The sequence below is a fragment of the Teleopsis dalmanni genome, chromosome 2, assembly GCF_002237135.1.
Source record: "Teleopsis dalmanni isolate 2A chromosome 2, ASM223713v2, whole genome shotgun sequence".
In the NCBI taxonomy this organism is placed as follows: domain Eukaryota; kingdom Metazoa; phylum Arthropoda; class Insecta; order Diptera; family Diopsidae; genus Teleopsis; species Teleopsis dalmanni.
The window spans coordinates 101,349,419-101,361,868 of record NC_051847.1 but is presented as its reverse complement, the minus strand read 5'-3'; the positions used below and the strand labels follow the sequence as shown (position 1 = coordinate 101,361,868).

Sequence of the window (12,450 nt, the reverse complement as noted above, 5' to 3'; positions counted from 1 at the left end):
AGATACAAATGGCCCGTACCATTTGCATGCCCGATTCATGCACGACTCAAATTGAGTCATACATGCCTACGGACTAAAAAGTCCCCTACATTCTCACTCAAAATCCTGAAAATCCCTGCAGTACGACCAATTAAGGTATTCCTTCACAGGGCAGGTTAGAAGAGCACTTAGCGTGCATTCACTCCGATTGTGTACTAAGTATTTCGTCCGCTCTAACAGTATTTATTGTTCTAGAGATTATGCTCTTGTAAAAGCTCCATTCTTCGATGCTTGCCAACATCTGCATTACCATAGTAGAAGGGCTGGATTCCCCAATTAGTGTCTCTAGATTTTGTCTAGTATCTACGAATCTTATACAGTCTCTAATTATGTGGTCAGGACTCTCAATTTTATCTGAACAGGACGGGCAGTACGGGTTACTTGCTAGCCTAAACCGGTATAAGTATTCACGGAAGCAGCCATGCCCCGTAAGAAACTGTGTTAATTGAAATCCCAAGTCTCCAGATCCTCGGTTAATCCAAACTCTTATATTTGGAATTAACGAATGCGTCCATCTTGATTTTTGGGAATGGTCCCACCTATGTTGCCATTCATTAAGGTATTTGTCTCTTATATCTAGATAAGACTCTGCCAGAGATTGCCCAGTTTCAGTCGTTCGCCGACGAGAGCGCTGTAAGAAATTGTCTCTGGCCAAGAACGCTTCAAGGTCTATTGGCATGCGTCCAGCCAATACTCCCGCAGCATCGTCCGATACTGTACGGTAAGCACGGCAGATGCGTAGGTTTGACAATCTATGTGCACTTTTCATTACACGTGAATACGACTTAATGGTTGTAGCATGTGCCCACACCGGAGCAGCATAAAGCATCACCGACTTGGAGACTGATGCTAAAAGAACTCTAACGGTGTCCTTGGGACCTCCTATGTTTGGCATTAATCGAGATAATGCGTTGCAGACACGTGATGCTTTATCTCCCGATTGTTTTAGGTGAGTTTTGAAACTCAACCTACTATCTAAGGTTACACCAAGATATGTAAGTTGGGGGCTAGATTGTATATCTACTCCACCCACTTTAATTGAGAGTTGTTCAATCTTTTTCCTACTGCTAATTAATAGCACCTCAGTTTTATGTTCAGCAAGCTCTAATCCGCTGTATTGCAGCCACGATTTAGCTGCTGCAATAGTAGCGCTGCAATTCCTAGCCACTTCGTCTAGAGTTTTTGCAACCACTACTATTGCAATATCATCTGCATACCCAACTACGTGCACTCCGTCCGGCTTTTCAATTCGAAGGATACCATCGTACATGATATTCCAAAGAATTGGCCCTAGAACTGATCCCTGGGGGACCCCTCCCGTAATCGTATATATTTTGGGTCCGGATTCTGTATCATATAAGAGTAATCTGTCTTTAAAATATGATGTTATAATTTTCAAAAGATATTCTGGGACTCTCATTTTCATCAGTGCATTTAAGATGCTACTCCACTCAGCAGTGTTGAAAGCATTTTTAAAATCTAAGGTCACTACCGCGCAGTACTTTTTAGTACCACCTAGCCACCTTACGCCCTTAGTAGCTTCCTTTGCAATGTTGCATACATGTAGTACAGCATCAACAGTACAGCGTTTAGGTCTAAAGCCAAATTGGTTATTTGATAGACCCTGTCTTGCCTCTGTGAATTTTTCTAATCTAGAACTTATAATTCTTTCAAGGACCTTACCTGCAGTGTCTAATAAGCATAAAGGTCTATAAGATGATGGCAGTTCTGGGGACTTATTACCTTTAGGAATAAGCACCAATCTTTGCTTTTTCCAACACGAAGGGAAGATTCCTTCCTGTAGGCAGCTGTTGTAAACATCCGTAAATATAGAAGCTTGTTTTTGTATTGCCTTCTTCAGTACAGTATTGGGGATTCCATCCAAACCAGGAGATTTATTGGGCTTAACTCTGGAAGAAGCGGCTATGACTTCAGAATTTGTAACCGGAGGTATCTCATTTAAATCGGTGTTTATCGGTATTAAAATTCTAAGTTCTCCCTTTTTTGGGAACAAATGTTTCACGATATTCGCCATTATTTTAGGACATGAAGGTACCGAGCCTCTTAACCTCTTAAATTTACGCATTACTATTTTGTAGCCATCGCCCCAGACATTTTGGTCTACATCATTGATCAGAGTTTGAAAAGCTTTATTCTTACTCCTAATAATTGCCTTTTTAAGTTTAGATCTGTTCTCTCGGTATTTTTGTAGAAGCCTTTCCGCATCTACTCCCGATCTGTGACGTTGGAATTGCCTACGGGAGGCAAAGCACTGAGATCTTAGTAAAGCTATTTCTTCCGTCCACCAATAGTTTGATGGGCGCCCATTACCTCTGCCTTTTCTTGGCATTGATGCATCACAGACGTTGCATAATTCCTTCATAAGGTGATTTGATTTTTCAAAAGCATCCCCGACTCCGAAACTCATGTTTTCGGTCATGAATTCCATTATCTCTGTGTCAAGATACTTAGTTTTCCAGCCTATTTGCTGTGCTTTTCTCTGCGATTTTTTCAAAACAAACTTCTCTTTTAGCGATAAGGAAAAAAGAATTGCATGATGGTCGCTGTGGGTGTAGTGGTTTGTTACATTCCATTGCGAACCCCTTACTAATGACGGGCTGACAAAGGTGAGATCTATGTAGGAAACGCCTCTACCATTATCGAACGTTGGGCTATGCCCATTGTTCAGTTGTATTAGGTTTAGTGAGGTAAACGTTTCTAATAGGGCTCTACCTCGGCGCGTTGTATTACTACTGCCCCATTCGACTGCCCAAGCATTGAAATCCCCTGCAACAATGATGGGAGTTTTGTTTCTGATTGTTCCTGATAGCCTATCAAGAAACTCTTCAAATCTCTCTTGGGAGATATTTGGGGATATGTAACAGCTGCACACATAGATACCCCGGATTCTGACAAGTACTAGACCTTCTTTTTGTATCAATACTCTTGGTTCAAACACTATGTCCTGTCCTAGCCAAATGGCAGCCTTTGCAGTAGTATCTTGTACCCATTTGGAGGTTTCTTTTGATTTGTAAAACTCACTAATTATGAGTACATCTGTCTTTAATTCCAAAGCTGTTTGGGATAAAAGGTCTTGGGCAGCTTCGCATCGATTTAGGTTCAATTGCAGAAATTTAATCATTTTTTGGACTTAAGCTCCTGTATAGCCTTCCTGTAGAATTCGCATTTGGAACTTCTTGAGTAGTGTAGATTGCCACCGTTGCAGTTTTCCGGACATAGGATGCATTTTGGTTGCGCCGAGCACGTTTTTGCCCTGTGACCATCTTGTCCACATCTCATACATGTGCCTGATCTGTCATTATCGCTTTTGCACTGTCTAGCAGCGTGTCCAAATTGAAGACATTTGAAACACCTCATGGGTGTGATATGCTTTCTGATCCTACTGCGTACCCAGCCAACTCTGACTGAGGCAGCTGCAATCAATATACTGGCATCCTTAGTAGGAAGGTCAATAATTGCTGATCTTGTGCTGTCCCTTGCGGCACGCCAAAACTTGACGTTGATGTCACTTACATTTATTGCTGGAAATTGATCAGCAATCGCCGCGCGCACCTCTTCGTTGGATGTTATCTCGTCCAAATCCCTGCATTCTATTAGGGTGTGCTGTGTTAAAGATTTTACACTAGCACAATTCTGAAGTGTGTTTTTCATTTCATTGCAGAAGTCCTTCGCTAAATTTCCAGCTTCTTTGGTAAGCTGAATCAATATTTCCCCCTCTTTAGTTTTTCGGATTTTGTTCACGTTTTTTCCGAATTTTTGTAGCTCTGGTTTTGTTTTAATGATCTTTAACATTTCAGCGTAAGACTTGTCTGCCGTCTTACTAATGAGAATTGCTTCCGGTTTTACTCTAGGCGCTTTAATGAGGTCCAGATTTGGCACAGTTTTCCCTTTTTTCTTTTGCACTAGCTGCCATTTGTGAAAATTCGTTTCCTGCTCCTTACTTCCAATTTCTCTAATTTGGACTTTGGGTGGTGGACCGTTCGGTTTTTCTTTCGCAGCACGCTTTAGTGCTCCCTGAGTTTGCACGCTAATGGAAGCTACACTCTTAGCCACCAACGGCACTTGTGGCCCCCTTTCTTGTTCCGTCTTATACATCTTAACTATCTGTGCAAGCAGATCCCGCATATCCTTATTAATATGCCTTTGTGATTCCATCATCGCAGATAGTTGTACCAGCTTATCCTCTACACTATCATCAGGCTTGGGGGATAAAGGTATGTTTAATACCTCCTTCTCCATTGTTTTTTGTACTGCGTTTTGTTTCCGCAGAGGTGATGTTTTTTGCCCACTCATACCTTTTCGATACCCTATTAATTTAATTAGATTTAATTAAATTAAAAGGGTATCCTAAATTAATTAAATTAAAATAATTTAATACCTGTAAATTTCAAATGCTCAAAATTCCAAATTCAAGTAAAAATTAAAATTTGCTAATAAATTTAAAATTTGCTAATTAAATTAAAATATTCTGCTAAATTGCTAAATCAGTGTACAAGATTACACGATTGTTTAGGTTTTTGTATAACAATTGATCTAATTATTTGATCGTTTTGTAACACTTATTCACTTTATAATGTTTCTGTTTAATAATTTCAATTGCTGTCTCTATCAGCTGATTTTATATGTGTGCAATTATTTTGCAAAACAAAAAAGCGCACAAAGTCAAACAAATTCAATAAAAATAAAAACAAAATATGTAAATTCAAAAAGTTGAATAATTTAAAATGAAATTTTTTAAAAAATAACACTTATCGCAATTCATTATATCGTTTTATTCGATCATCGTATAACAGTATTCTATCCTTGTACCGTGACAAATGCATGGTTATTCTGTTGTTGATGGCGTCACGTCCGTTCCTCACAACGATTTTTGATGCTTTGTTTATTAATTTCATTGTTGGTACATTGTCATCACAAATTAGGAAATCAGTTATGGAGATAATGCTCTACGCGAAGTAAAACACAACTTTTAATATCAACTAAGATTTAGTTTTATTACTACTAATGATCATCAGCTTATCATCGCGATCAGTTACCTTAAATGGTCTTTCATAAAGTGCTTTGAGAAGTGGTCGAACAGTGTCATCGCTTAGATAAACATGAGTACATTTTTTAAAATCCTGTTGTACAAATGTTTTAGATACGAATTGGTTTGCTTCATTACTTTTCGCAGTGATTGTGTGTACATATTGTCTTTACTAAAACTTTCGAAAAACTTACCCGGTAGTCTAAGTGTCGTTTCATAAATTATTTCTGCAAGAGTTACCTTGATAGTTTTGTATACGTTGCTCTGAGCGCGAAGTACCACTGGTAGTCAGTCCACATTTGCTTGGATCTGCACTCTAAAGCTGTTTTAAGTGTGCGGTGAAAACGGTTGACAATTCCATTTGCTTGCTGATGACATCAACTAGTTCTAAGGTGTTTTTATCAATTAGCCTCGTGTGTTCATTGAATAATTTTGACTCGAATTGTCGGCCTTGGTCGATTGTTATTTCAGAAGACACACCAGCCTTCCACTTTTAGTCGTTTCTTTTGACTACTTTATTTAACATCCACTATTATACAAAACTACCTTCTTCAAACTACAAAATAATACAAGTTTACTCTAGGAAAATTAACCATCAACTAACTGTTGTTATCAATTGCCTCTCATTCTTTCATTTGTTGTTAAGGTGACCAGTTTATGTGCTTTTATCTTTTCAGCATTGCCAGGTGTCTTTTTCCTTCAATAATGACAATTGGTTATTTTCTGGGTTGACATCTTTGTTGTACTGTCGCCACAGTACCCCCCTTCCAGTATTGTCTATTGTGAAAACCTCACCTGGTTTCTCTTTACGTGCGTGTGTGGGTTCTTCGTTGCCTCCTTCACATCTACTTCTTTAGTAATGAAAGCAGGTTTGAGCCTTTCTGCTGAAACTGTGGTCTCTTTTCCCTGGATGTCAATTACGAAAGTTCGGTCCGTTGGTCTACTGAGTACCTTAAATGGTCCAGTGTACAGTGGCTCCAACGGGCGACAAACAGAATCAGTCCTAAGCAGGACGTGTGAACAGTTGTAGAGGTTTTTCAACACAAATGAAACATTGTTCCGGTGATGTGTTGCGGGAATCGGTCGCACTAATCGCATGTGTTTGCAAAACTCCTCTATGAAAATCTGCGGGCTGGTGCATTGTTGGTCGTCCTCAACAAACTCGTTCGGTAGTCGAATCGGGGAACCATACAGCATCTCAGCAGTTGAAGTTTGCAGATCTTTTTTGAAACTCGTTCGTAGGCCTAGCAGGACTGTTGGTAGTAATTCTGTCCAGGATTCTACTTCGTGACACATAAGTGCTGCTTTTAAAGAACGGTGCCAGCGTTCAATCATACCGTTTGCCTGTGGGTGGTATGACGTGGTGTGGACGTGTTTTGCTCCTATCATTTTGGTCATGGCTTTGAAATAAGCTGATTCAAATTGTAGGCCCCGGTCCGTTGTTATGGTTTGCGGGCATCCAAATCTCGCCACCCAGTTTGACCAAAAAACAGATACTATGGTATTTGCCGTAATGTCTTTTAAAGGTATAGCTTTAGGCCACCTTGAAAAACGATCAATCATTGTTAAACAATAGCGATACCCTTTATCCATTGGCATCACAATGATGTCGATATGTACACGGTCAGCAATAATGACAATTGGTTATTTTCTGGGTTGACATCTTTGTTGTACTGTCGCCACACACTAATGATGCCGTCACTGTCCTTGCATTAATATCCAACATAGGGACAGTAACTGGCCATCTAATATGGCGATCAATGCCCGTTAAACAGTAGATGAATCCATTTCACATCGGCAATGATCCTATGATATCGATATGCAATGAGAAAAATCGCTGCTCTGGTAACTTGAAACTACGAAGTATTGTTTAGTTATATTGTTTAATTATATTTGGACACCTTGGTGCATTGGCATTGAAGACAAGATTTTACCATTGTCGTTATGTCTTTTTTCATGCCTGGTCGAACGAAACGCTCACATATTTGTTTCATCGATGGTTTACTTTCTGGATGCTCCAGATAGTGTATCGCCCGGAAAATTTGATGTCGATGTCCTTGAGGAACAAAGGGACACGCTCGTTCAGTTGACAGATCGAATGCAATTGAATTCGTTGAGTTTGGCATACAGATCCACTTGAGTTCCAACGATGTCTCATTTTTAGTTAACAGGTTTAATAATTCAGCAGGGTCTTTCTGGCTCTTAGCTAACTTGTTGAAATCGATCTGTTCGTAACTATTTATTTCATCGATGTGTTGTATGTCTGTCGTAAACTGTCTTATGAAATCCAGGTACCTTAACTGCCTTGGTGACGTCTTTTCGGGTTTCTGTAAGAACTCAAAAATGATAGGCTTGTGGTTTGTCAAAACTTTTCATTTTCTACCTTCGATCATGTGTACAAAGTGTTTTATGGTAAATGGCAAGCAATTCTCTGTCATATGTGCTGTATCGTTTTTTGTGTCTCGGTTAGATGCTTTGATTAAAAACCGAGAGCTTCGATCTGTCTATTTGGTATGTGGCGCAATGCTGCACCTACTATTCACTTGCTTGTGCTTTTTTGTATGTGACAAAAGCTGATTCTGCATCTTCTGTCCATCGAGTTTTGTCATTCTTTTTATTGGTTTTTATAAGTTACTGCATTGTATTTCGAATTGTAGCTGCACCAAGTATTAAACTTCGATAGAAATTAATCGTAGCTAGAAATTGTGTTAACACCTGAATCGTGTTTCATTTTGGGAAGTTATGTATTGCTTCTACTCTCTCCTTTGGTGAACATATGCCTTGTTGGTTGATGGTATGACCGAGAAACGTTACTTCTTGTTAGCCAAAGACGTATTTTGAAACGTTCAGCTTAAGTCCGTACTGCTGAAGTCGCTCGAATACTATGCGTATGTGTTGGTAATGTTCTCATTTCTTCATTTACTGAAGAGATACAGATGTCATCAATGTAACAAATCACAAGGTTGAGTCCTCTAAATAATTGGTTCATGTGACGTTGGTAGGTTTGAGCAGCATTACAGATTCCAAAGGTCATGACATTGAATTCGAATAAGCCAAATAAAGTAGTGATGGCTGTTTTTTTTCTATCCGCAGTCGCAATCGGTATATTATAATATGCCTAAGTCCAGTGTTGTAAAGATACACTTACCGCTTAATGTCTGCGCGAAATCTTGCACGTTGGGTTTTGGGTGCCGATCGGGTATTGTCTGCGCATTAAGACGTCGATAGTCACCACATGGTCGCCAAATCCCATTCTTTTTTTCGACCATATTTAATGGGCTGGTACACTCACTCTGCGACAGTATACATATGCCCTGTTTTAGCATGTATTCAAATTCGCGTTTTGCTGTTTGGAGCTTCTATGGATTAAGTCATCTTTGACATGAATAAACCGGCTGACCTGTTGTAGCAGTATGATGCTGGACAGCGGTTTGATTACCTCTAATTTTGTGGTTGAATATTGAAATCATCATTTTTTTGAATTCTTTTAGCAGTGAACTAGGTCGACATCTGCGATTGATACTACATCCCGAACAGCATCAGGTAACCGATTGAATGCCAATTGTTTTCTAGCTTCGTCTTTTATTTCCCCGCTAGCCAAATTGCGCATTATTCTGAGTAGCTAAGAAGGTTTTAAGTCGCCTAATTGACATTCTTGCACCAAGCGTCGCAGCTTTCGGCATTTTGAATCGGCATAATTCTGGATCAGGGTTTTTTTATTGCTTCATATTTTCCAGATAATGGAGGAATTCGGACAATGTTTGCTATGTTTTTTAATGTAGCGCTGTCAAGGCTACAAACCACATGATCGTACATTGATTGATTAGTTGTGATGTTGGAGTTTCTGAACTGCGCTTGGAAATCAGGATTATGAGGTTTATTCAGCACCGCTATCAATGTTTGAGCAACTTCATGTTTGTCTGGGGTCACCAATATGGAAATAATTCATCAAGCGAAGTAAAGCATAACTTTTAATATCAATTTAGATTTAGTTTTATTACTTTTAAAAATTACGCTAGTACTTTATGATGTGTGCGCGCTGCTGGTCAAAAGAAGAATGAATGAATGAAGGAATTAATTGTGCATCACTGTTCCGCACACCTAAAGTGTAGTTTTCAAACGAGATCTTCAAGTTTAAAAATCCCTTTTGCGCTTGAAAGATTCGTGCGCAACACATCATACAACTATTTCATTTACATGAATGAAATATTAATTAATTGAATAATTACATATATATATATTAATTCATAATTTATTTTTTGAATTTTTGTTTGGTATGTGTATCAAAAATTTTTGATTCATTTTGATTACTAATTTGAATATATTAAATAATTCTAAAGATTACTTATATTAACTCGTTTAATCCAATTACCTAAATATTCGTTTTAATGTATAATTAATATTATGTTACAGAATATAGCTAGAGTAGAAAACTGTACGCTGTATGTATCAAATCCATCTGACTCTAGCGCACCAGCCAAAGCATTCACATATGACAATGTTTATGATGAACTCGCCCCAACTGAATCTCTTTACAATGATGTGTGCTATTCTTTGATAGATAACGTTTTAGATGGATACAATGGCACAATATTTGCATATGGCCAGACTGGTTGTGGTAAAACCCATACAATGCATGGGCCCGATATAACTGAAATTCCAGAAGTTCCAAATAGTCAACGTGGTGTTATAAGTAAATCGTTCGATCACATATTTGAAGCGATATCGGTAGCAAGCGGAGTACATTATTTAGCACTTGTGAGTTATTTGGAAATATATAATGAAACCATTCGTGATCTCCTAAGTTCTCCTGAGGGATTTAACACAGCTCATGCTTTAAAAGAATTACCTGGTATTGGAGTAACTGTTCCGACACTAAGTACTCATATGGTACATAATTCAAAAGAATGCGAAACGTTACTAGCTAATGGAAATAGAAACCGAAAACAGGCTATTACTCTTATGAATTCGTCCAGCTCACGATCCCATTCAATATTTACAATAAGCCTAGAACAAATTCAAAATAAATATGATGACGATATTATTGATACTGTACTTGAGGATGTTTCATCAAGCCGTATACGTAGAGGTAAACTAAATTTAGTTGATTTGGCTGGTTCAGAAAGACAATATAAAACTGGAGCAGTTGGAGAACGACTAAAGGAAGCAACAAAAATAAATTTATCACTATCTGCTCTTGGAAATGTTATTTCAGCTTTAGTTGACGGAAAAACAAAACATGTCCCGTATAGAGACTCGAAACTTACCAGACTTTTACAAGTAAGAACTAATTTTGAATATGTGTACATATTTTCAATTAACTTATTTTCTTAACTTGTAATATGCCAATATTTAGTATTTAGTGTGACAGTAAAATTTTTAAACATATATAAAATTAATATTATAAAATATATTTTCTTATATATTTATCACCCCAGCCGTTTGACTGGAGGTGTTTTGGTTTTATTTCAACACAAATTTATTAAAAACACTCTTAAATTTTTTTTAAAACGTATTAATTTTTTTTTTTACTTCATCATATTATAGACAAAAATACACAGTCTTCTTCTTTAATCGCTAGTGCTTTTGTCATTTTTTATTCACTCTTGTATTTTTTCTTGTTTCTATGCCGCAGTGATGCCAGCTCGGCCAACTCGGCCAATCCTGAGGGTAAATGGACCTTGATTTGCGAGTCATCCAGTTTGGGAGAGAACACCATGGTTTAATTTTGTCAGATGCGAACACTGAGCAGAATTTTCGTCATGTTATCTGCATTCCTAATATGTCTTTTAAAATGTGATAAGGCCCACGATATTTCGGTTCAAGTTTTCGTTTTTCAGCAATCGTTACTTGTTTTTCGCCATCATTTGTCTCATCGATGATAGCGGTTATAAGTTGATTGTGGACGATGTTTCTAAGATCAAAAACGAATATAAGTTCGTTCGGGCTGAACCCAGAAGTTGCATTCTTTTGCGAGAACTATTGTAAATTTCGTAGCATCGTTTTAAGTTTTAGTATCATCGCTACACGTGCGTAAGTAGTGTACGCATGGCTGTTTTGATGTGTCGGATTCATCACAATGTACCTCAGAGGCTTTGAAGGTAAAAACAGTACCCTATCCGTTACAATTTGCGATAGTGACCCAAAGTAATTAGTCAAATTGTTCTGAGCCTAGATTACATGCGACTTTTTCGTGTCTCTGGCCAACACATAACAGTTTTCTTTCTTGCTTCGATTAAAGGATCCAAATGATTGATGTGAACTAAATGGAAAGGTATTGGATTTGATGAGATACAATATAAACGTCGTTATGTTTTTCAAGTGATTGCCTTTTGATAACATCATTCGATACATGAAGCAATATATATTTGTGCGTAGTTTCTGCTGAAGATATTCACTCGCTTTTCCAATACGAAGTGACCCATGCGGTCATGACATAGATGAAAATTACGCCAGTGTACGTATTTCTTAACGACGAATTTATGCCATTTGTTTATCGTCGATATAACAGATGTTTTTGTGAACGATACTCTTTCCTTAGCACGATTTGGTTGCGAGATTTAACGTCGCCCCTTAAGACTGATATTATTTCGCGTAAGATTTCTTGCTAAATCTATATCGTGTGCAACTCATCGTTGACATCGGTCATCATTTTCATAACAACGCCTGCCTTAACAACGGCTAAACGATCGATGTACTTCTTTGAAGTCGAACTCTTGTAGTTTTAACCACCAACGTGCAAACTTTGGCGATAACTGAGCAATCTATCATCAACCGAAATTTCTTTCGTAACAAATACGTTCGGAATCATTCCATAGTCTCCACCACAGCCAAAGCTTCCATCTCGTAACTGTGATATTAACGCCTGTAACATGCTACACATTGCCATGTTTTCGTATCATAAGACTGCAATAACACGTCTGCGAGTCCAACACTACTCGTTGTTGAGGTCCTAATGAAGGGATCTTTTAATAAAAAATGTTGTGTAATATCTGCATTTGACTTAGCAATTGAGCATCATAATGGGATCCCATATGTCCATATTTGTTATATAGCTACAGTTATATTATAGCTTTATATAGCAGCTATTTTGGTCAACATTCTGTTTACCACTTAAAGAAACTGAGAATGAAGCAATTTAAATTACAAAACAGGGATTTATTCTAGTTTTAAAAAAAATTTCCGTGATTATGCAGGCCTGATATTGAAATGACTTTATCGAATTTTAACTTAAAAGGTTAAGTTTTGAAATTATACAAACTTTAACTTATTTGATAATTCGTTTGGTTGTATTAAGTTGATAATTCAATATTGAACTATGGTCAACATAGAATGATATGTTTCGATCGATTACCAACATTGCT

General features: G+C 37.8%; 1 protein-coding gene across 1 annotated transcript in view; it reads left to right on the top strand.

Moving 5' to 3' along the window:
* The window catches only part of LOC119686205 (kinesin-like protein KIF17), a 223,738-nt gene that overhangs the window by 195,460 nt on the left and 15,828 nt on the right, over nt 1-12,450 (top strand). Inside the window, exon 2 of the mRNA XM_038100716.1 lies at nt 9,500-10,366. Within this exon, the coding sequence (XP_037956644.1) occupies nt 9,500-10,366 (867 nt within the window). The remainder of the gene's footprint in view (nt 1-9,499; nt 10,367-12,450) is intronic.